This window comes from Dipodomys merriami, unplaced genomic scaffold, assembly GCF_024711535.1.
Source record: "Dipodomys merriami isolate MVZ:Mamm:240054 unplaced genomic scaffold, mDipMer1.0.p SCAF_24, whole genome shotgun sequence".
Taxonomy (NCBI): Eukaryota; Metazoa; Chordata; class Mammalia; order Rodentia; family Heteromyidae; genus Dipodomys; species Dipodomys merriami.
The window spans coordinates 6,296,290-6,320,857 of NW_027203826.1; the positions used below are offsets into that span (position 1 = coordinate 6,296,290).

The 24,568-nt window shown below is 39.0% G+C and overlaps 1 protein-coding gene across 4 annotated transcripts in view; it reads right to left on the reverse strand.

Moving 5' to 3' along the window:
• Nucleotides 1-21,866, reverse strand: part of Edem3 (ER degradation enhancing alpha-mannosidase like protein 3) — a 74,692-nt gene extending 52,826 nt beyond the window's left edge. For 2 of the 4 annotated variants that reach the window (XM_070034217.1, XM_070034218.1), the window contains exons 1-2: nt 21,482-21,865; nt 16,516-16,561 (exon numbers count right to left, since the gene is read on the reverse strand). In XM_070034217.1, the coding sequence (XP_069890318.1) occupies nt 16,516-16,561; nt 21,482-21,642 (207 nt within the window). In that variant the 5' untranslated portion in view covers nt 21,643-21,865. Of the gene's footprint in view, nt 1-16,515; nt 16,562-21,481 lie in introns of all 4 variants that reach the window. The other 2 variants (XM_070034216.1, XM_070034219.1) reach the window with 2 other exon arrangements.
• Nucleotides 21,867-24,568: the final 2,702 nt, after the last annotated feature.

The window sequence follows — 24,568 nt, forward strand, 5'->3', positions numbered from 1 at the left end:
ATGGTGATAAAATATATGCAGAAACCTTCTTTTCCACTCATGGTTAAATAAACTTTTTAAGTAATTTTAATTTTCAAGTGCCAAAAGGCAAGTAGAATGTAGAAGGAAAAATTGCACAAATCCTTTATCTAAATATTAAGGATGAAGACAGGCTGGGACCCTCCATCTTTGGGCATTTGAGGTAATACTCAAAGGAATGCCAGTTGAGGTTGTTGGTCCTGCACACAGCCAAAAGCTTGCTCTTTAAACTGGGCAGGTGCTTCCATAAAACTGGCCTGAAATATTCCCACTTTCTGGCCATTAATCTCTACTGCAAAGGAAAGAAGAAAGAAAAGAGCTGCTGATCTTTATTCTCTCTTCATTATGAAGAAAGATTTTCTTAAGACTAATAAAATGTGAATCTAAGAATCATTAAGTCAACTATACATTTCAATCTTAGAATTTAACAACTCCTTGCCAAAAGTAATAAGATTAATATGCTCACACTTTCCTCCACTCAATTTAGGATTTTTGTCAGTCATGTTTTTATGGGCAGTATTCCCTTTGTGTGGTCTCACTATGTGTAAGATTCAATTATTCCAGCATAGGTAAACAGGCACCCAAAAACATGATTCAAGTGTAAGTTCAAGCAGTGTTTTAACTGAGGAAAATATAAACATGAATGCTAGTTCTTCAGTCCACAAATTACTGCATAAAGAATAAATCATGATCAGTGATCAATCATATTACTTCTTTCAAAGCCCACACATGGTTAATGGTATGTAAGTGCACATGTTCTTCAGTTCACATACAGACAGCAAGTATATATGGTTCTGTTGCCTTCTTTTTTTTTGGTCAGTCATGGGGCTTGAACTCTGGGCCTGAGTGCTGTCTCTCAACTCTTCAGTTCAAGGCAAGTGCTCTACCACTTGAGCCACAGCACCATTTCCAGTTTTCTGGTGGTTATTGGAGATAAGAATTTCATGGGGGTTGGGAAGGTGGCTCAGTGGTAGAGTGTTTGCCTTGCATGAATGAGGCCCTGGGTTCGATTCCTCAGCACCACATAAGCAGAAAAAGCCAGAAGTGGCGCTGTGGCTCAAGTGGTAGAGCGCTAGCCTTGAGCTGAAGAGCTGAAGGACAGCACCCAGGCCAGAGTTCAGGCCCCACGACCCAAAAAAAAAAAAAAAAAAAAAGAGTTTCATGGCCTTTCCTGCCAAGCTGGCTTTGAACCTCAATCCTCAGATCTCAGCCTCTTGAGTAGCTAGGATTACAGGCATGAGCCACAGGGCCCAGCTGCATTTATTGATTGATTGATTGACTGATTGATTGTCAGTCAAGGGGCTTGAACTCTGGGCCTGGGCACTGTCCCTCAGCTCTTCAGCTCAAGGCAAGTGCTCTACTACTTGAGCTACATGCCACTTCCGGTTTCTGAGTTGTTTATTGGAGATAAGAGTCTCACAGACTTTCCTGCACAGGCTGGCTTTGAACCATGATCCTCCTGAGTAGCTAGGATTATAAGCGTGAGCCACCAGGGCCCAGCTATGTGTTGCCTTCTTAACAGGCAGGAAATTACCCCCAAATGGATAATCAAACAAAAATTACCTAACCAAGATAAAAGTTGAGAAGGAAGGAAGAAAGGAAAACAAGGGAGAAAAGAAGGAGTGGAGGAGAAAGAAGAGGAAGAGAGAAGAAGAGAAGGGTGGGAAGGGGAAAAAAAGGAAGGGGGAAGGGACAGGAGTAGGAAGTAAAACTTAAATTGAAGAGTGGCTAATGTTAGTTACAACTCTACTTAAGGGGAGCTGATACACACCGTTTTTCTATTCCTCTACTCTTCAGTTTTTATTTTGATTCTTCTTCCTGGTTGTCTAGTGTATCCTGAGGTAGTTCTTATTTGTTTTAAAGGGATCATCGAAATTACATTTCTCTGGTATTTCTAGGTCACGATAATGCTTAAAGACATATATTCTACCAGGTATGGTAGTACACATCTGTACATTTCAGCACTTAGAAAACTAAGGCAGGGGCTGAGAAGGTGGCTCAGTGGTCGAGCACTTGCCTTGCATGCATGAGGCCCTGGGTTCGATTCCTCAGCACCACATAAGCAAAAAGAAAAAAGCCAGAAGTGGCGCTGTGGCTCAAGTGGTAGAGTGCTAGCCTTGAGCTGAAGAGCTGAGGGACAGCACCCAGGCCCCACGACAGGATCCCAAAAAAAATTAAATAAATAAATAAATAAATGAAAACTAAGGCAGGGAGATCACAAGTTCAAAGCACCAGTGAGACCCTCTCTCAAACAAACATGCCATATTTTTCAATTGTTCAAAAATTTGAAGACATGGTTTTATACTCTTCTTGCATTCACTGAATACTGCTACAGTAACATTTCCAAGTCTAGTCTAACCTATTGTACACTATGTGTGACTTGTTTTAATCACTTGATTGCTCATAATTCTGTTTTATTTTATTCAGAATTGACCTTTTACATAAAGTCTAGTGACTCCCAACTTTGGAACCCATATCACATTGCTTTATTTAAATTTAAAAATTGATTTTTTTTTTTTTTTAGTCAGTTGTAGGGCTTGAACTCTAGGCCTGGGCACTGTCCCTCAGCTCTAGCGCTCTACCACTTGAGCCACAGCACCACATCCAGTTTTCTTGTGGTTCACTGGAGGTAAGAGTCTCATAGACTTTCCTGCCCAGGCTAGCTTTGAACTGAGATCCTCAGATCTCAGCCTTCCGAGTAACTAGGATTACCAGCGCCCCGCTAAAAATTGATTTTTGTATATATTAAGAGGTAAGCACTATAATATGTCTACATATACATAAAACTTGCTTTAAGCCAGGTGCCAGTGGCTCACACCTATAATCTTAGCTACTCAGGAGGCTGAGATCTGAGGATCACGGTTCAAAGCCAGCCTGGGCAAGGAAAGTCCATGAGACTCTCATCTCCAATAAGCCACTAGAAAACAGGAAGTGGTGCTGTGGCTTAAGCAGTAGAGCCCTTACCTTGAGCTAAAGAGAGGAGGGATAGCGCCCAAGCCCAGAGTTCAAGCCCCACGACTGACCCAAAAAAAACAAAAAAACTTGCTTTAATCCAATTCACCTCCTCTGTATACATGTATCTCAATTATGCTTTTTATAATTTTTGTGAGTTTCAAACAAATATAAGGTACTTCAATCATATTCCTCTCATCACCCTCCCCTCAGTATTAGTCTTTCTGAATGATGGAACCCGTATCATTCTTAATTCCTGAAGTTGAGCAAAACTCTCTCCAAACCTCTCAGTCAACTCAGTTATCCAGCATATTTAAGAAGAAAAACAGAATAGGGACCAAGAACACTAAATACATGGTCAACAAAAAAGAAGCCAGGCACCTTTATGCCTATAATCTAGTACACAGAAAACTGAGACTTAAGGATCTCAGTTGAAGCCAGCCCTTGCAGAAAGGCCTTAAGATTCTATCTCTAACTAATGAGCAAAAAAAGCTGAAATAGAGGCATGGAGGCATGGCTCAAGTGGTATAGTAGCAACCATGAGCAAAAAAGCTGAGCAACCCCAGTACTAAGCACAAAATAAAAATATTCAATGTTCTATAATGACTCATTCCCTAAGAAGAAGATTCTTGGCAACAAATGGTTTCATATAATTAGAATCAAGAGATAGTTAAAAAATTCTGAAAACTGTACTTCCTAATTTTAATGATACAAATGGTTTCAGCATAAATTCCTAATTACACATCTTTTTACATGTCAAATTCCTACTTTTTCATGTGTCACTTCCAACAGAACTGATTTCCAAAATACGTGTTACTTATCAGTACATTATAATTTCATATTTAACACATGTAGTAACACAAGAAAAGTGATCTTTTTTTTTGGGGGGGGGTGTCAGTGTGGGGCTTGAATGCTAGGCCTGGGCACTGTCCCTGAGCAATTCAGCTCAAGGCTAGTGCTCTACCACTTAAGCCACACTGCCACTTCTGAACTTTTCTGTTTAGGTGGTGCTAAGGAATTGAACCCAGGGCCTCGTGCATACGATGCAAGCATTCTACCACTGAGCCACCTTCCTAGCCCCAAAAAGTGATCATTTTTAAAGTTGTACATGTTGGTTGTAAAAAGTTCCTTGCCATTTTAAACCACTGCTTAGAAACTTCACAGTACTGTTTTTAAGGTTTTATAACACACACACACATTTCTGTATGAAATTAAATATAAATTAAAACTAAATTATAAATAAGAATTTTAATCCTAAACTTACCTAGATATTAAAACTATTATTATTAATTACTAAGCAGAATAAACAAATGAAAGAACTTTAAACCAAGTACTAAAATATTTTATGTGGGCTGGGAAGGTGGCTCAGTGGTAGAGTGCTTGCCTTGTATGCATGAGGCCCTGGGTTCAATTCCCCAGTACCACGTAAGCAGAAAAAGCCAGAAGTGGCGCTTTGGCTCAAGTGGTACAGCGTTTGCCTTGAGCTGAAGAGCTGAGGGACAGCACCCAGGCCCAGAGTGCAGGCCCTACAACCGACAAAAATAAAATAAGATACTTTATGTGTTCCAAGAATTTAAAAAAAAAAAAAAAACAAACAGGCCCTTTCCTTTTGGTTTACCACAAAGCAAACTACAGCATTTGCATAAATCCAGAGCAATGCATATGTGGCGAATAAAAGACTTTCCTCAGCCTCAACCATTCTTAACAATGTGTTGCCATGATAAGTGCTAACAAATGGCTCATGTCATACTGACATAACTCATTCATAGAAACGTTTAATAATTATCATCTACAAGTAAAACTCAGCTGATAAAAAGAATCCTGTGCAAATTAAGTAGAACAGGTGCCTAACTAAAAATGAGTAAACAAAAGGAGGCAAGTAAGCAAAATGAAACTGAAAGTATTTTTCACAGCAGACTCTAAAACTTAGCGAGACTTTAGGTGACAAAGGCTCTAAACTTAGCAAGACTTCAGGTGACAAAGACCCTAAAATAGTTAAGTCAAAGTTTCAAAAATGGACTTGTTAGTAAAAACCAATGCTGAAATTAAGGGAAAAAATTTTGTTTTACTAAAATAATTTTAAAACATTATTTTAAAAGTTACTGACAATATCAGGCATATTTTATAATAAATATATTTTAATAATCTGTTCTAGACTCTCATTAAATATCCTTGACGCAGATAAGATTTTCTTAAAATTAAAACTAAGTGATATGTAATGAGCTAAATGTTGCAAATTAACAGTACTTGCTAGCTAGTGATTCCATCTGCACACTTCCCACATACTTCCCTACCCATATTTTTGTACAATGAGTACTACACTTTTAAGTACTGTATTTTACAAAATGGTTTTTGGCCCTGATGATAAACAAATATTAAAACTGAGTTGAGGGGCTGGGAAGGTAGCTCAGTGGTAGAGTGCTTGCCTTGCATGCATGAGGCCCTGGGTTCAATTCCTCAGCACCACATAAACAGAAAAGGCCAGAAGTAACACTGTGGCTCAAATGGTAGAGCGTTAGCCTTGAGCTGAAGAACTGAGGGACAGTGCCCAGGCCCAGAGCTCAGCCCCCACAACTGACAAAAACAAAAATAAATAAATAAACAAACTGAGTTGTATCCTTTATTTTAAGTTAATCACTGCAAATTATCAGAGTGTTTTAAACTTATACTCAAAATTAGAGGAGAACCAAAGCTTCTCAATTCTTAAGACATATAGTCAAGGGCTGGGAAGGTGGCTCAGTGGTAGAGCGCTTGCCTTGCATGCCTGAGGCCCTGGGTTCGATTCCTCAGCACCATATAAGCAAAAAGTAAAAAAGCCGGAAGTGGCGCTGTGGCTCAAGTGGTAGAGCGCTAGCCTTGAGCTGAAGAGCTGAGGGACAGCGCCCAGGCCCAGAGTTCAGGCCCCACGACCAGACCCCCCCAAAAAAAAGGCATATAGTCAATTTGCTTTTGATCAGTATTAAATAAATTAAACTAATAGATTGTTATAATAAATATTGTTATATGATGTTATATATAATTATATATAATATAATCCTAACAGATTTAAAAATCATAGCAATATATGCAGAAAAAAGTATCTGAGCTGGGTTTTGCGGCTTATACCTGTAATCCTAGTTACTCAGGAGGCTGAGATCTGAGGATCATGGTTCAAAGCCAGCCAGGGCAGGAAAGTCTACAAGGCTCTTACCTCCAATTAACCACCAGAAAACTAGGAGTGGAGCTGTGGCTCAAAGTGGTAGAGCACTAGTCTTGAGCAAAAAAGGCTCAGGGACAGTGCCTAGGCCCTGAGTTCAAGCTCTATGATGAACAAAAACAAAATATGACAAAATTAAATACCCTTTCATGACAAAAAAACTGTCAACACACTAAGAACTGAAGGGAATCTAACCTGATAAATAGCATCCTTGAAAAACCAACAGCTAACCTCATACTTAATAGTGAAGATGAACTGCTTTCTCCATAAGACTAGAAACAAGACAACCTCACCACTTCTTTTCAATGTAGTACTAAAGTTGTAGCCACGGCCATAAAGGTAAGAAAAAGAGAACATATACATCACAAAAGAAGAAGTTAACATTTCTTTGCTTACAAATGACATGGTAGACAATATGGAAAAATACTAAGGACTCTACAGAAAAGATGTAGCAAATTAATTTAGTAAGTTTGCATGACATAATACTAAAGTATTGTATTTCTGTGTAACATCAATGAACAGTGGATATTAAAATTAGAAAAACCATGAATTACAATACCATCTAAATTGTTAAACAGTTATGGATTCAAAAAAATTAACAAAAATAGGAGGCCGGTAAGTTGGCTCAGTGGTAGTGCGCTTGCCTTGCATGCCTGAGGCCCTGGGTTCAATTCCTCAGCACCACATAAGCAAAAAGAAAAAAGCCTGAAGTGGCATTGTGGCTCAAGTGAGAGTGCTATCCTTGAGCTGAAAAGCTGAGGGACAGCACCCAGGCCCAGAGTTCAGGCCCCATCACCAGACCCCCCCCCAAAAAAAAATTAACAAAAATATACACAGATCTATAAACTGAAAACTACAAAATACTACCACAACATTAAATAACAGATACCATATTCACGGATTGAATACTAGTGTTAAAAAAAAAAAAAACTGTCGGGCTGGGAAGGTGGCTCAGTGGTAGAGTGCTTGCCTTGCATGCATGAGGCCCTGGGTTTGATTCCTCAGCACCACATAAGCAAAAAGAAAAAAGCCAGAAGTAGCACTGTGGTTCAAGGGGTAGAGCACTAGCCTTGAGCTGAAGAGCTGAGGGACAGCGCCCAGGCCCAGAGTTCAGGCCCCACGACCAGACACCGCCCCCCCCAAAAAAAAACTGTCTCCAAATTGAATGATGTTAGCACTAAAATAGAAAGTAGGTTCACTAAAAATAGAAATTGACAATCTGTTTTTTTTATTTAAATGGAGATACACTCAAATAGCCAACAATTTGAAAAACCACAAGCTGAAAGATTGTCACTGCATGAGTTTAGAACTAATCATAAAGCTGCTATAATCAGTTCAATGTAATATTGGCCTAAGATGATCAACAGAATGAAATGCAGAGCCTAACCCATCTATCTATGAAGTCAACTGATTTTTTTGACTGTTGTCAAAACCAATTCAGTAGGGACAGGATATTGTTTTCAGTAAGTGGTACTGGATGGGAGGGAAAAAAAAATGAAAGAAAATGAAATGTACTATTACCTGACTTATGTAACTATAACCTCTCTGTACAACATCTTTACAATAAAAAAAGATTAGAATCGTACACCCACACATATTAATAAACCTTACTTCATATCATAGGCAAAAATCTCAATATTAGTTACAAATTTAAATGAACTAGCTAAAATTATAAAATACCTAAAGAAGAAAGGAAAAGCTTTGTGGCCCTAGATAAACCACAAACATATAACATAGATCATTCAAAGAAAAAAATGATAAATTGGACTTGACCACAATTTAAAACATTTGCTGGGTGCTAGAGATACTCCTATTCACAAGGTTGACAGTTGAGAATCCTACCTAGAAGCCAGTCTGGGTGTGAAACTGATACTCTTATTGCCAATTAACCACCAAAAGCTAGAAGTCAAACTGTGGCTCAAGTGGTAGAGCACCAGCCTTGAGCAAAAAACCTCAGGGGCAGTGTCCAGCCCTGAATTCAAGTCCTAGAACAAAAAAGCTTCAAAAGGCACTACATACTAAGAAAATTAAAAGTCAAAGTGCAAACTGTCAAGATATATATTAAGGGCTGGGAAGGTGGCTCAGTGGTAGAGCGCTTGCCTTGCATGCTCAAGACCCTGGGTTCGATTCCTCAGCACCACATAAGCAAAAAGCAAAAAGTCAGAAGTGGCGCTGTGGCTCAAGTGGTAGAGCGCTAGCCTTGAGCTGAAGAGCTGAGGGATAGAGCCCAGGCCCGGAGTTCAGGCCCCATGACCGGACCCAAAAAAAGAAAAAAAAAGATAGATACCGTGTGTGCGTGCGTGCGTGCGTGCGTGTGTACGTGTGTGTGTGTGTGTGTGTGTGTGTGTGTGTGTGTTATAAAGGACTAACATCCAGAATATGTAATAATTTTTACAACTCAGCAATAACTGGACAAATGACTTTTTTTTTTTTTGGTTGGTCATGGGGCTAGAATTCTGGGCCTCAGTGTTGTCTCTGTGCTCTTCACCTCAAGGTGAGCACTCTACCACTTGAGCCACGGTGCCACTTCTGGTTTTCTATTGGTTTATGGGAGATAAGAGTCTCACTGACTTTCCCGCCTGGGCTGGCTTTGAACTGCGATCCTCAGATCTCTGCCTCCTGAGTAACTAGGATTACAGGCGTGAACCACCGGCACCCAACAGGACAAATGACTTTTAAATGGAGAAAAGATTTGAACAGATGCTTCATCCAAAAAGATATACAAACAGCAAAGAAGCACATAGTAAGATTTTCAATGCCATTAGTCATCAGGAAAAATCAAATGAAAGTCACAATGAAATACCACTAGGCACCCACAAGGATAGCTAAAATTAAAAAGACTAAAAACACCAAGCATTTGAGAGGATGTGTAGTAACTAAAATTTGTACACTGCTGCTGTGGAACGTAAAGTATTATATCCACTTTCAAAAAGTTAGGCAATTTCTTATAAAGTTAAACTTACACTTAACATAGAACCTAGAAATCCCACTCCTATGTAGGAAATACAGGAAAATGTAAGCCCACATAAAAATTACACTGACAGGTATAATTAATTTATTAATAACAACCAAAGAGCCAGGCACCAGTGGCTCACACCTGTCATCCTAGCTACTCAAAAGGCTGAAATCTGAGGATGACAATTAGAGGCCAGCCCAGGCAGGAAAGTCTGTGAGACTTTTATCTCCAATTAACCACCAAAGAGCTGGCAGTAAAGCTGTGTAGCTCAAGTGGTATAGTGCCAGCCTTAAATGGAAAAGCTAAGAGACAGCCTGAGTTCAAGCCTCAGTATCAGCAAATAATAATAATAGCCAAAAGACTAGAAACAAGTCAAATATTCATCAATTGGTGAATGAATAAATGGCATTCTACTAAATCAACCTTACTGAGAATTGTGCACTGAAAATTGAATTATCTATTGCTTATCAATACATTAAACAGAAGGACCTGGTTCTAATAAGTTAAAATTCTATTTGGAATACCAAAATATGATATAAAACATTTTGAGAGGGGCTGGGAAGGTGGCTCAGCGGTAGAGTGCTTGCCTTGCAAGCCAGAGGCCCTGGGTTCAATTCCTCAGCACCACATAAGCAAAAAGCAAAAAGCCGGAAATGGAGCTGTGGCTCAAGTGGTAGAGCGCTAGCCTTGAGCTGAAGAGCTGAGGGACAGTGCCCAGGCCCAGAGTTCAGGCCTCATGACCGGACCAAAAAAAAAAAAAAAACATTTTGAGAGGACATGATAGACTTACTTTCTTATGTAAGTTTGGTAGGATTTTAAGATCTTCTAAAGGTAGAGATCATGGAACGCTGAGTAACAAATGACAGTACCACAAAAAGTGAAATAAAAAATTATAACCAGTCCCACAAAAGTACCATTTCTAAAATGCTTTGTTTACAAATTACTCTTAGGGGGAGGGAGGTTTGAACTCAGGACCTTGCACCTGCCAGGTGGCCTTGTACCTGCCACAGGGCACACTACTACTGAGCTTCTGGTCCTGTTTTTCACCGGTTATTTTCAGGATAAGTTTTCACTTCCAGACCAGGCATAGATAGTTGTGGTCTGCCTACATTAGGCTTTCTGTTTTTGCTGGTATCAAAGATGTGCGCCACTGTGTCCCCAGTTTCCCTCTTGGAGAGGGAGTCCAGTTCCCACCTTGGAGATGGAGTCTTTGCAACTCCAGCCTGGGCTGAGCCTGGACCCTTAATCCTCCAACTTAGTTCTCTTATATATCTTAGAATGACAAACAAATGCCACTGTGCACAGCTATTGGTTTAATCTCAAGAACTTTTCCATTTGAGCTAACCTCATACTGTGATCCTCCTGTACTCAGCTCCCAAGTAGCTAGAATTACAAGTGTGAGCCATCATAGCCCAGCCAGAATATTGTTTTTCATGAACAAATTATTAACAAGAAAGGTCAAGTACAGAGTTTTATATGGCAAAGATGAAATTAGATGGATGCAAAATAATGTGAATAAATTTAATGACACATAACCATATACTTAAAAATTATTTAAATGTTACATTTTGTTTTACATTTTACTAAAGGAAAAAAAATTTAAGCCTGCACATGGTAGCTCATGTCTATAATCCCAGGTACACAGGAGGGGGAAATCAAGACTGATGTTTAAGGCCAGTCAAGGCAACCAAATTAGAGATTCTAACAAGCCAAGTATGGTGGTGTGCACCTGTCATCCCAGCCACAAGGATCAGTCATATATAGAAGGATTGTAGTCTGAGGCTACCCGAGTCAAAAACATGATACCCTAACTCAAAAATGACTAGAACAAATAAGGTCTAGAGGCATGGCTCAAATAGTAGAGCACATGCCAAACAAATGTAGTAGACCAGAGTTCACTATTGCCAAAAGAAAGAAAAAGAAAAAAAATTCAAGTGGGGAAAAGAAACATTACTAAGAAATTATACATAAATCTGGAAATCCACAGGAAACTACATTTAAAAATAGTTCCTCTTGTTTAATGAGAAAGGCTAATTGGCTGAGTATGAGGGATTAAAGCTGTAATCTCAGCCTGCCCCAGCAAGGAAACAGGATCATGAGTTCAAGGCCAGACTGGACTATTTATCAAGATCCTTTCTCAAACTAGCAAACCAAAAAATCCACAAAACAAGGACTAATGTTATTTCTTCCACCAAAATGAAATTATCAAACGTAAAAGGATTACAGATTAGTTATGACTTTACTAGTCAAGGAAAACTAGGTTTTTCAGCTCTTTCCAAGTTTATTTCTAAAGCTTAGGACTCTATCAAGTATAGCCTTTGCTTACATTTAAACTCAACTGATTACAATAGTCAGGAAAAACTGTGGGGGACAAACAATGTCAAGGAGCTCAGATGTAAAAAGGTTCTGCATTTGGGTGGCCCAGATATATGTCATTTTGTCAGCCAATTTAATTTACAAACTCAATTTAGCATAGATATTTAAAACATGTTACTAAAGGCCCTATCATGGCTGTGATCTAGGGTTGAGTAAGATTAGACGAGAACTGCCAAAGTAAACATCAAATTTCATGTTATTTGTGGGGGAAAAAAAGCCATCTGTGCAATTCTGTGGGTAAACATCAGTGTAAAGAGTTTGTGAAATAATAGATGTTAGTAATTATGCCAATAACTGATAAAATCCAAAAATCCTTGGCTATAACTCCAGTAATGAAAGATGTAATATACCTAAAGCTATCAAGACATTTTTATTGAGAAATCACAAGGAGAGAAACTATTATTTCATTAGTGAAAAGAAAATGTAAGCCGAAAAGAGCACATTCCCAGGACAGAAAGAAAAGAATGCAGCGGTTTTAAGGAGTATCTTAGGAGGGAGTCATGAATTAAAACCAAAATAAATTTTTAGGATGGAAATTTCAGCCCTAGACAGAGAATGCATAATGATGCTAGAAATAGTTACTATCAATTGCTAGTACCCACAAAGGAAGCAAACTCTTATTCAGTATTCCTATTTGTCAGATCCTAGTTCTAACATGTTGTGAGGCAGGCAAACTATTGTCTCCGTTTTACAGAAAGGAGGAAACAGGCTCAAGACTAGGAACTTTTCCATTATCAGCTTGTAGGTGGCATGTAGATGACTTAGCCACCTCAGGGTATCCTGTTCCAAGTCCAAAGTGCTTGTTCATAATTATACCTATATCTTTGGAAAATGCTATTATTTTCCTGGGAACCAAGAGGATTAAAGGAATTGTCCTAATTGTAGAGTAGACTAGAAAGTAATAATAGAAAGTAGTAAGCCATGAAGAAAAGCTTTCAATATTAAAAGCTTACCATGTATCAGGGATTTGACATGTGAGTACAGTAAGCAACTAAATAGGAGATTTATGGGCCCCACCTGAAATTCACCATAAGTTTTAATTTTTAAAGACTCTTACTAAGTTATTTCTTTGAGTTTAAAAGGCAATATCTTATATGTCATCATACTGAAGTACAAAAAAAAATTGTATCTTCACAAGAAGATTTAGTTTTTTAGTTTAGTTCTTTCAAAAACATTTAAAAAGCATTTATTGCTAGTTACCAGTGGCTCACGCCAGTAATCTAGCTACTCAGGAGGCTGAGATCTGAAGATCACGGTTCAAAGCCAGCCTGGACAGGAAAGTCTGTGAGACTCATCTTGAAGAATCCACTCAGAAAATCAGAAGTGGCAATGTGGCTCAAGTGGTAGACTGCTAGCCTTGAGCTGAAGAGCTGAGGGACAATGCCCAGTCCCAGAGTTCAAGCCCCACTACTGACCAAAAAAAAAGCATTTATATTCAAACATGCTAAGCAGAGGACACAGAACAAGACAATGAAAATTAAGAAAAGTCTTTTTTTAAGAAAAGTCTTTATTCTCAAAACTCTTGTAGTCTATAAATATCTTTTGCAATATTTCCCTTTCACAATGCTAAGACACAGCTCAGAGGAGTTATCTGAACCATTTAAGGACCAACCTTGTAAACAGAGGTCAAGATTTGAATGCAAAATCATTTAACCCTATAATCTCTACACTTTCACTCCATATGAAGCAAATAGTGCTTCCTAGCATAAAAAACTGAAGAAACTGCTTCAACTTCAAGTAACAATAGGTACCTAGATCTCTTTTTAATATTTTAGAACAGTGTTCTGTTAGTTGAGAACTTTAAAGGCAAAGGGTAAATTCTACACTAAATCTTGAGTTACAAGTATCACATAGACTGAGCACAGCACAAGTACACTACTAGTATTACATATGTTATAATACAGCCCAACATTTAAAAATATGTATTACACAGATGAGGATGGCCTCATCTTAGAAAATGTGGATGAGAATGTTACTTCCAGAAATTCCAAAGTTTGGGAGTTCAAGTCCTTCTCACTTAGGTCTTATAAGTAGTTAGTTGTAGCCAAAACTAATCCAATTAGGTCACAAGAGTAAATGAGCCAAAAAAGTCCTATGAGAGCTGCACTTACTATCTGCTCATCACAAACCCATTCATTTACTATGCTCTACATAGGAAAAAGCTAAACTGACATAATGTTCTGCTGTGTACCTACAAGAAATAAGATATTAATGACAGCGGTTTATAAAGACAAGTTCTTATTCCTAGCAATATGTAATAAAGTCACTACTCTGTGTATTATTTTATTTAACTTTGGAATTCGAAATATATACTTAGAAGATGGCTACATTGTAAGCAATATAGTATAAGCCCACTTTTTCATCTCTAAATCATCAGCCTAAAGTTGCTCAATTTTACTTTGTCCAAACTGAAATGCCCAGAAATAAATTATTTTGAAAGAAGTATTAAGGGAATAAGGTAATACCTGGAGAAATGAATCTAAAAAGTGCCTTACCAAATGAAAATATAAAAGATGGCAAGGACTACTAAATTTCTTTTAAAAAATTATGCTTAAGTAATATAAAGTATATATATTTAGATGTGCACATATAAAAATAATGTTGATGTATGACAATGTTTTGCTAATATAAATTAATATAAATGAAAATGTATCCAGAAAACTAACTGAAAACTCAAGTAGAATTAAAAGTTTCCTGCTGAACTTTGGCTAACTACATTTTATAGCCTGTAATCATAAAAGACAATCTGATACATGTATAGTGTAAAAACAAAGTTAAGAAATTCTTAAGACAATCTGATTAAAACTCTTTAAAATTTATATGTAAAAAAGAATTTACTCTTTTTTTTTTTTTTTTTTTGGGTCATGGGGCCTAAACTCTGGGCCTGGGCGCTGTCCCTCAACTCTTCAGCTCAAGGCTAGCGCTCTACCACTTGAGCCACAGCGCCACTTCCAGCTTTTACTGCTTATGTGGTGCAGAGGAATTGAACCCAAGGCAAGGCCTCATGCATGCAAGGCAAGCACTCTACCACTGAGCCCTTTCCCAGCCCCAAAATATTTACTCTTCAATTTTTTTTTTACTCTTAAAACTCTTTATATGTGAAATTTATATGTAAAACTTTCTGTTGAGCCCCAAAATTTGCTTGCTAGATTATCCACATTGCTGTGTAACCAATCTGTAGATCTTCCCTTTTTCTTTGTTTCCTTGAGGTCGAATGTTTCATCTAATAAGCTAAAATACTATTTATCTTAAAGGTGCTCCAGGAAACTTGGAACATTAAGATCAACATAGCAGGAAGCAAAACATGTTCAATTCAAAGTGCACAAGAATAGAATGTGAATAGAGGCTAGGTTTACCTCTTTCTATGGTTTTCTTCATGACTATATAAAATAATATTGTAGCTTCTTTTAACTAGTTTTGAGCATGAATTTCCTTTAAAGACTATTATAACATTTTTTTCATGTTTACTTCTACAATATCCAGTTATATAAAGCATTCACTCAATGAACACTTCACGGTGCCCAAGTAAACTGTATAAAAAATTGGGGCTGGGAAGGTGGCTCAGTGGTAGAGCGCTTGCCTTGCATGCTTGAGGTTCTGGGTTCAATTCCTCAGCACCATATAAGCCAAAAAGAAAAAAGCCGGAAGTGGCGCTGTGGCTCAAGTGGTAGAATGCTAGCCTTGAGCTGAAGAGTTGAGGGACAGCGTCCAGGCCCAGAGTTCAGGCCCATGACTGGACCAAAAGAAGAAAAAAAAAAAAAAGTACCTAAAAAATTGGGTCTGGGAAGGTGGCTCAGCGGTAGAGCGCTTGCCTTGCATGCATGAGGCCCTGGGTTTGATTCCTCAGCACCATAAAAGCAGAAAAAAAAGCCAGAAGTGGCGTTGTGGCTCAAGTGGTAGAATGCTAGCCTTGAGCTGAAGAGATGAGGGAGAGAGCCCAGGCCCAGAGTTCAGGCCCACGATCAGACCCCCCCCCAAAAATTGCATAATCTAATTTCAGTCATTTCTTACATATTTAATAATTAATTCTCTAAGAACCTCTACTAGGAATAATCTGTTAGCTTATATTTGTCCTGCTTTTTAAAGGCATTCTTTAAAAAAATGTTAGTATTTACCCAAGATCACAAACAAGGCCACACTAAAGCTACCAGCACAACTATGTTCACTGCATCATTATTTACTATAGCTAAAATATGGAACCAATCCAGATGCCCCTCAGATGAATAGATCAAGAAAATGTAATACACACACACACACAAAATGGAATTCTATGCTTCTATCAGAAAATGACACCAACCCATTCGTAAGGAAATGGAAAGACTTGGAAAAAAAATCATATTAATTGAAATAAGCCAGACCCAAAGAAACGTAAATTCCATGGTTTCCCTCATAGTCTTAGCAGAGGATCACAGTAGCTCAATAGCTATGTATGTATGACCATATAAAATAATGCTAATTGAGCCGGGCAAAAAAGCTAATTGAAATGAACTCCACGATATAAAAACAAGGGATTTTTTTTGTTGTTTTTTTTTTAATGTACTGTGTTATTTCTCTTTTCTTTTTTTCCCCTCTGGTTTATCCTCTGTTGTCACTGTTTTTTATTTTGGTACCCTGTGTCTAATGTATACATTTTGTATATACGTTTGTGTATACATATATCTGATTTGAGGAAGGGAATAACAAAATGGAGAGACAAAACACAAAGGGTGAACCAATGCAAAAGTGATACTCACAAGACACTATGTTGGCAGTGAACTTTACAACTTGGGGGGAAGAAAATGTGGGGGAACAGGAGGAAGGAAAGAGGAAGGAAACAAGGGAGGGGTTAACACTGTTTGACAAGAAATGTATGCATTACCTTACTTATGTAATTATAACCCCTCTGTACATATAAAATATGTACAATAATATTAAATTTTTTTAAAAGTTCTAATAATTCAGGTTCAAAAATCTTCACTTGACTGTGCTCACACAACCAGTTCATAAAATGGGACATAAAGAGAAGCTTCCTACTTACCATATAGTTACCATAAGCATGATCAAACATTTCCAGGACTTGATTCCTAATTTGGGGAAGGAGGGGAGAAAGAAATGAAGAAAAGTTAAGTATATTCCATTTACTGTGTTTTTAAAAGTTAATATTCCTTTATAAAAATACACTACCAAGAATTTAAAAATTTAGTTAGAAGGAAATACCAAGAGAATCAGAAAATTGACCAGCTAGTAGAAAAGTTTTCATTAACTCACTCGCAATGCTGGGCCAAACTTTTATTAGGCCTAGGATTTTTTTTTAAATGGATCTTGGAGATTTTTCCAATACTACTACTAAAAGATGCATGCTATGATGATAAGAAAAACTGACACTAAAAGGCAATTACTGCATCTCTTAATATAATTATTTAATCTGTCTTGAAGGAAGAATATTGTATTGCTAGAGAGCCCCCAAAAGTAACCATTATTGGTACCATTTATTCTTATATTCTATACATAATTATATATTATTATTATATTTGCCACCAAATGACAGAAACAAGTGTGTGTGTTGATTAAAAATGTTGTCAGTTCTGTGTTTGAACTTATAGTGTGGCACTTGTTAGGTAGGATCTCTACCACTTGAGCCATACTACAGTCCTTTCTGCTTTTAGTTATTATTCAGATACAGTCTCATGCTTTTTGCCTGAAATGGGCAACAACTCCCACCCATCTTTAGACTTGCTGAGATTATAGGTGTGATACACTACCCAGCCATAAAATAATACTTCATTAATCCTCTGCCTTTCTCATTAAACTGAACCAAACGAATAATGCCACCAGGGGGGCAATAGATCACCTCTGTAATCCTACCTACACAGGAGGCTGAGATATGAGGATAGAGATTTGAAGCCAGCCTGAGCAGACAAATCCTAGAGATTTTTATCACCACTTAATCAAAAAGCCACAAGTGGAGTTGTTACTCAAAAGGCAGAATGCCAGCCTTGACTGAAAAAGCAAAAGAACAGCACCCAGGCCCTGAGTTCAAGCCCCAGTACTCCGCTCCCCCCCCCACACACACACTTGCCTAATTTAAGTGCATACATATTAATACTTGTCATGTTTTTCAAAAAATATATTTATGATTTACTCTGCATCCTCCAAAAAACAAACAAAAAAAAATAGTATCCACCTCTAAAATGAGGTTTATCCCAGCACACGGGAGACTGAGTCAGTTTGATTGCAATGAGGCTACCCTGGTCTATGTAGTGAGACCTCCTCTCAAAAATAAATGAAATGAAATAACACACAGAGACACAGAAACACAGAGACAGACAGGGGGAGAGGAGAAAAAAAGCCTATTCCTCAAATCTACAATAAGCCCGTTAAATGGAGATTTCAGATGCCAATACCAGATTTACTAAATCAAAACCCATAAGGCAGGAAGTTGGGACTAGGAAATCAATCTGTCAATGAAACACTCAGGATCAGGGGCTTGAGTGGTACAGGAAAAACTACTATAATTAGCACTGCGATAGACAAAACCAAATCAATAATCAGGAAAATAACTAAACAATCTTTTACTAAGTCTTCTTTCTCTAAACTTCCAGTTACTAATAGTAACAATTTTTTTAAAAAAAACATGTTACAGCTGGGTGCTGGTGGCTCACACCTGTAATCCTAGCTACTCAGGAGGTTGAGACCTGAGGATTGAGATTCTAAGCCAACCCAGCACAAAAGTCCGTGAGACTCTTATCTCCAATAAACCACTAGAAAACTGGAAGTGGCACTGTGGTCAAGTGGTAGAGTGCTCACCTTGAGCTGAAGAGCACAGGGACAGCGCCCAAGCCCATAATTCAAGCTCCATGACCGACCAAAAAAAAAAAAAAAAAAAAGAAAAGAAAAACAAAAACAAAAAGCTTACAGAAAATGATTCCTTGTATTTTAATTTTTGCTTCCTATGGTACTGCCATTGTCATTTTAAAATCTGTAATCCTAAATCAGGTGTTAATGACTCAGTCCTGTAACTCCAACTACTCAAGAGGCAGAGATCTGAGGACTGCAGTTCCAAGCCAGCCTGGGCAAGAAAGTCAGTCTATAGGCTCTTTTATCTCTAATTAACCAACAAAAAGTTGGAAGTGGTAGAATACCAGCCTTGAGAAAGGTCAAGGACAGCACGTAGGCCCTCAATTCAAGCCCAAGGACCATCACCAAAAAGGAGGAGGCAAGGGAAGGCCTATATTACCAGATGATGAAATGCTGGTAATAATGCAAGCAGACAGAAAAGGCCTAATTTCCAGACCCTAGCTATAAGCACTAAATTATGACCTATAAATATTAAACCCTAACAAATTTAATGAGTAACCATTTAAACAACACCTAACCATCAAAACAAAATCTCACCATCACTTTGCTAAAACATTCGTTCTTTATAAATTTATATGTATACTGATATATTGTTTATATAATATATAAACTAAATATAAACATCTATATACTTTTATGTATACGTACATATAAGTGTATAAATACAAGTATGTACATATATACTTGTATATATACACATATAAACTTACACACACATATAACTATAGAATATGGATCAAATGAGCTCAGAAAATTACGGAGATTTCTTAAAGAATCCCAATAAGCATCTGCTATGCTGAGGATGACAAAGATCTCTCAAGCTAGCAACAAAAGGCATAAATAAAAAGATGAAAACTTTCTCTTTTAAGTGCTGATATTAATAAATGGAATTCAAATTCTATTTTTCCCTTCCCTGAAATGAGATCCATACAAAATACCAAGAATTAAGCACTCCTGTACTTGGTGATGGTAGTGCAATACATATTACAAGTGACAGATGTTTTAACTTCCTAACTCAAGTTTGCAGTACCAAATTTTCAAAATTATGAGTAAATTTGCATAGGAGGATACAATTGTTTTCCAATCTTACATATATGCAGCATATGGTTCAGCAAGTTTCATAATAGATACTTTAAAGCAAACCTACTTAATACCCAGCTGTTCTCTAACATATTTAAGTCCTAACAAAGACAAGTACAAAATATTAAATTACAAAGTTAAATACTACCAAGCAACAAGCCTCAATAACTGGAATTTTACTTTTGAAAATGAGCTCAAAAGATGAGCTGAAATCTCAAGCCAATCTATTTGGGCATTTCCAGTTAAAAATTCTAGTCAAAAGTTACTTATCTAATAATTCCTTTATTAATAAAAAATTCTAATAAAATGAGAGAGGTAGGTGGTAATATGTCAAATAAAATATTTGCAATTCTTATCAGATTTAATACTTTTCTTCTAGCTTTAAGGAAATGCAGCACTGTAGAGAATGATGGGTTCTAGGGTCAGACACAATAATTGGCTTTGAAAGCTGGCTCTACCAATTCCTAGCTTAACAACTTTAAACAAGTTGACCTTAAATCTTAATTTCTTCATTTGCAAAGAAGAAAGCCGCCTCATGATGAAATAGGAAGAGTTACACACATAACTGTGTTAAATTCCTAAAGTAGGGTTATTACGTAAAACAGTCATCAGTGATACCTTCAATTCAAAAAAAAAAAAATATATATATATATATGGTACTCAGGAAAGTTAACTGATAAGTGCTTTTTCACAGTTGATACTTCACCTTTTTCCTCAGTGACTTCTATTGCTATTTTATTTTAAAATGAGTCTGAATCTTGTAATGATTCAAATAGAATATATAAATAATAAACATATATATATAAATGGTTCAACTTCCCTTTCATTTTTACACTAATTAAACTATCTTTCCATTTTTTTAACCTGGGCTTAGATAATATTCTTTTCTCTTAAAACAAAACATGGCACAGTAGATTCTCTATATTATTCTACAACTTCCTTTTTAGTTTTGTTTTGCCTTGGGAAAATATCCTGGATAGATTTCTAATGAAAGATCGCTTCCTTAATCTGGTGAAACAGATCCAACCATTTCTTTCCAGGAAATGCACAATCTACATCCTGTACACCTATCCTAGCAGCTTGTACTTCTGTAAGGTAGATACGCAGAGGTAAGTCTAATGAGTAAAAAAATATATATCTCAATATATATATTGAGACATCCTCAATTAAGTTACATTAAATTACACTATTACCAAATTATTTGTTCACATTTCAACTAGCCAATATTGTCTCCCGTGTTTTATATTTTGCAATCTGATGGGCAAAATCGCACCACTTCATTATTTTAATCTTTATCTCTCCCGTCCATGAGGCTGAGTAACTTTTCGTATTTAATACCTATTTGCACTTCCTCTCCTGACTTAACTGTTCATGCTTCTGTCCACTTTCTATTAACTCTCAGCTTCATTGTAATTATTATTTATCCGTGGGCTCTCTCGCCTATCAATATGACTGATTCTGAATTCAACGGTGCAAACGGAACGGATATTTGATGACACTTCCACGACTGATGAAAAACTACTCCGTAAGTAGATAATGGTCGATGAGGGCTTCTGAGTTATACCATCAGTCTGTTCCACTACGAGAATGCTGTGCAGGGGGGGGGGGGGGAACCTGGCAAGGCAAAGTCCCAGTTCCAAATGGACGCCCCCCTTTTCCCTAACAGGTGTTTAGTAAACCCCACTTCCTTCACTAAGGGCGAGATCAGCAACAATTTTTTCCCCCAGCTGGTGGCTCACTTTGGTTAAGAAATCCAACCGTGCCTCTGTGGAAGAGCCAGCGGGGACCCTGGCGCGGGTGTCAGCCCCGCACGTGTCACCAGCAGCCCGGGGGGCAGCCCCGCATCCCCGGAGGTCACGCAGCCAGCGATCACCCCCGGCTTCCCGGGCCGGTCCACCCGCTTCGGTGCTGGCGCGGCGGCGGCGGCGGTGGTTCGGATCCCGGCAGCCGAGGCCCCGGCCAGCCCGGGTGGCGATGACAGACCCTCGCCGGCGGCCAGCCACACCTGCAAGCGCCCACCCCTCCCCACAGACGCGCGCGCGCGCCCGGCGGCCAGGCACCCTTACCCCAGCTTCTGCTTCTCCTCCCGACTCATGGGCGCGGCCGCCGCCGTCCTCACCGACGTGGCGGACAGCAGGCAGAGCGCGGCCGTGGCTGCCACCAGGCTCCAGGGCGCTCGCTGGGGCACCGGGGACCCACAGTCCCGGCCGCCGCCGGCTGCGCTCATGGCCCAGCGGTTCCGCGCACGCGCGGCGGCTGCTACGCTCGGGCGGCGGGACACATTGCCGGACGCCGGCGACGAGGGGGCTGCAAGCCGGGCCGACGGCGGACTGGGAAGCGAGGCGGGCGGCCGCCGGGGCCAAACTGTTTGCCAAAGCCACCGAGCCGGTCTCCAGCGGCAGCGCCGCCACCGCCCTCCGCCCTCAGCCGCCAGGAGCGCCTCCCCCAGCTTTCCGGTGTCGTAGTCTAGGAAACCGCCTCCCCGACGCGACTTCCGGGTAGAGGCTCAGTCGTTGGGCCTCAGAACCAATGGGGACTGCGTCGGAGAGGGGCTGGTCCCAGAAGTGGGAGAAGGCATTGGCCAGCAGAAGGGAGACGTGGACAAAAGGCGGGACTCAAGAGGGACCCCGCGCTTCGACCCACCACCGACCCCGCGAGTTACCACCTGGAGACTACGCGTCCCAACATGCACTGCTTTCTCGGCTCCCCTTTGCCTTACCCCCCCCACCCCATCACTAAATTTCTGAGCTGTGTGGCGCATTGCACTCTGGGACTTGTAGTCCTTTAAGGCTACCGACGGTCGGGGAGAGTATCTTGCCCCCGAGCACTGCTGCCCTGCCGTAGTCGGGAGGAACCTGTCATTTATTTACTCTCTTCCTGCAGGTGTTTTCCTGAGGGCTGACAGTGTGGTGTACTGAGCCCAGGTCAGTGCTGTTTGCCCTAGGGAACAGTGTTAGAATAGTCCTCTGCCCTCGGGGAAATTACAAATTCCCCAAACAGTGAAATGAATCTAGCCTTTGAGGGCTTTGTGCTCAGGGTTTACTTTCATCATCTTACACACTGTTCTAGACTCTAGTGAGAAGGAATCACCATCCCGATTTTTGCACACAAGGAAAGCAAGGGTTAGAGACGTTAAACTCTCTCACACACTGTAATACCAGCATTTGAAGCCCTTGAATTTAACCGCAGCTCAGGGCCACAAAGAAGACCTAGGAGATGATTAAGGTAATTACCTAAAGAAAAAAGAAAAATCTAAAAAATATATAATATACATATATATATACATAGATATATATAGTGTGGGGAGGGAGAGAGGGGGGGAAAGGAAGCTTCTAAATCTGTCTTAAAATACAAGTGTTTCATTATGTTTTCTTTTGTCCTTTCCCTCTTTGTACTCGTTATTCTTCCGGAGTTTCTTGCACAAATTCAACCATCTATCTGTGGTTGATTTCTACATCAATATTTGTCTTGATCATTAGACTGGTCTTTCCACCTCCTTAACAAAGATGTCCTTGTGTCTAGCCCAAGGATAGCTGAAATGTAAGGTGATTTACTGCATCAGAAATATCTTCAACTCAACCTCCTTTTCATAGTTGGTGTCCAACAAGTTGCCACATTACCTAGACTATACCTCTGCAATCTTTCAGACAATTACCTTTCTATACTAACTTCTGCTCAGTTTGAGCCTTCATAAGCTCTTTCCTGAACCATTGGAATGGCATCCTAAGTGATTTCCTGCCACACCACTCTACTCTGCATTGCTATAGAGTTGACATTCAAGTGTGTCTACAAACTCTTTGAACACTTACTCTTCTCTGTCTGTTTCCTATTCTCCCATACCGTTAAATGCTCTACGATAGTAAATAATCCCCATCCTATATTACTCCTATGCCTTTGCTTTTATTATTTTCTCTGTTGCCCTGCCATCTTGGTTGAACACCCATAACTAATTAAGGCTTGCCTCAGATTCCACAAAACCCCTTCTCAAACCTTGAGCACAATCCGGTCACCCATAGCTCATGCCTGTAATCATTGCTACTCAGGAGGCTGAGATCTGAGGATTGCAGTTCAAAGCCAGCCCAGGTAAGAAAGTCTGTGAGACTCTAATCTCCAATAAATCACTCAGAAAACCGGAAGTGGCTCTGTGGCTCATGTGGTAGAGTGCTAGCCTTGAGCTGAAGAGCTGAGGGACAGTGCCCAGGCCCAGAGTTCAAGCCCCATGACCGCCAAAAAATAAAAAACAAAACAAAAAACCTTGAGCACAAATTATCTTCAATCCTGTTGCCCAGTATCTTTTATGTTTGCGTTTTTCATGGCCACCAGATTGTGACCATTTGAAGGGTAATAACTAGATTATTTAGATTTATTCTAACACTCCTACAAATATGTCACTCCCCAAGTAGGTGCTCCAGTATTGAGCACACTTGTTTCCTTATTCCTTCAGTTTTATAGTCTATAAAACAAACTGATATGATCCTTTTGTATATTTATATTGATGCTGTAAAAACTCACGTGGTCAGTTCATGTTTAACTGTATTGTTAAGAGCCTGTTTCCATTCTGGATCCTCTTTAGCAAACTTAATTGTAAGTTTAGCTACATAAATATATTCCTGTGAATTGATCTTGGCTCTGGCATAGAGAACATGCCACACTTTAAAGGTCAGTTACCCAGTATTTGAAAACTAAGAAAAAAGAAAATAGGAACATGATCAAGGCTTTTGGTTATACTTTCAAATCAGTTATTTGTGATTAATTGGCAATAACTCCATTTTCTTTACCTTTGGGCATTCCAATCTTTGTAAAAAAAATCCAACTTACTATTACATATCATAAGAAAAACTATATTTAAGAAAAGGTACTAGCTTTTAGTGTTTAACATTTTCTGAAGTTTTTTGTTTTCAAACTAAGATTGGATAATGCTAACGTGGTATAATTGAGCCAGAACGCATTCTTTGATGACTTTGCTGAACAGTAAGAAGTGCAGGATCTAGCCATTGCTTTAATCCATTTTTCACTGACCTCTGTAAAACCAGAAGTAGAAAAGCTGGTGTGGCATAAAAATTATCAAAATTTACCATATCTAACATGGAGCCGAAAGAAGTAAAAGAAAAAAAAAAGTGTGTTTCAAAGGACCACTTCTTTGAACACCTTAA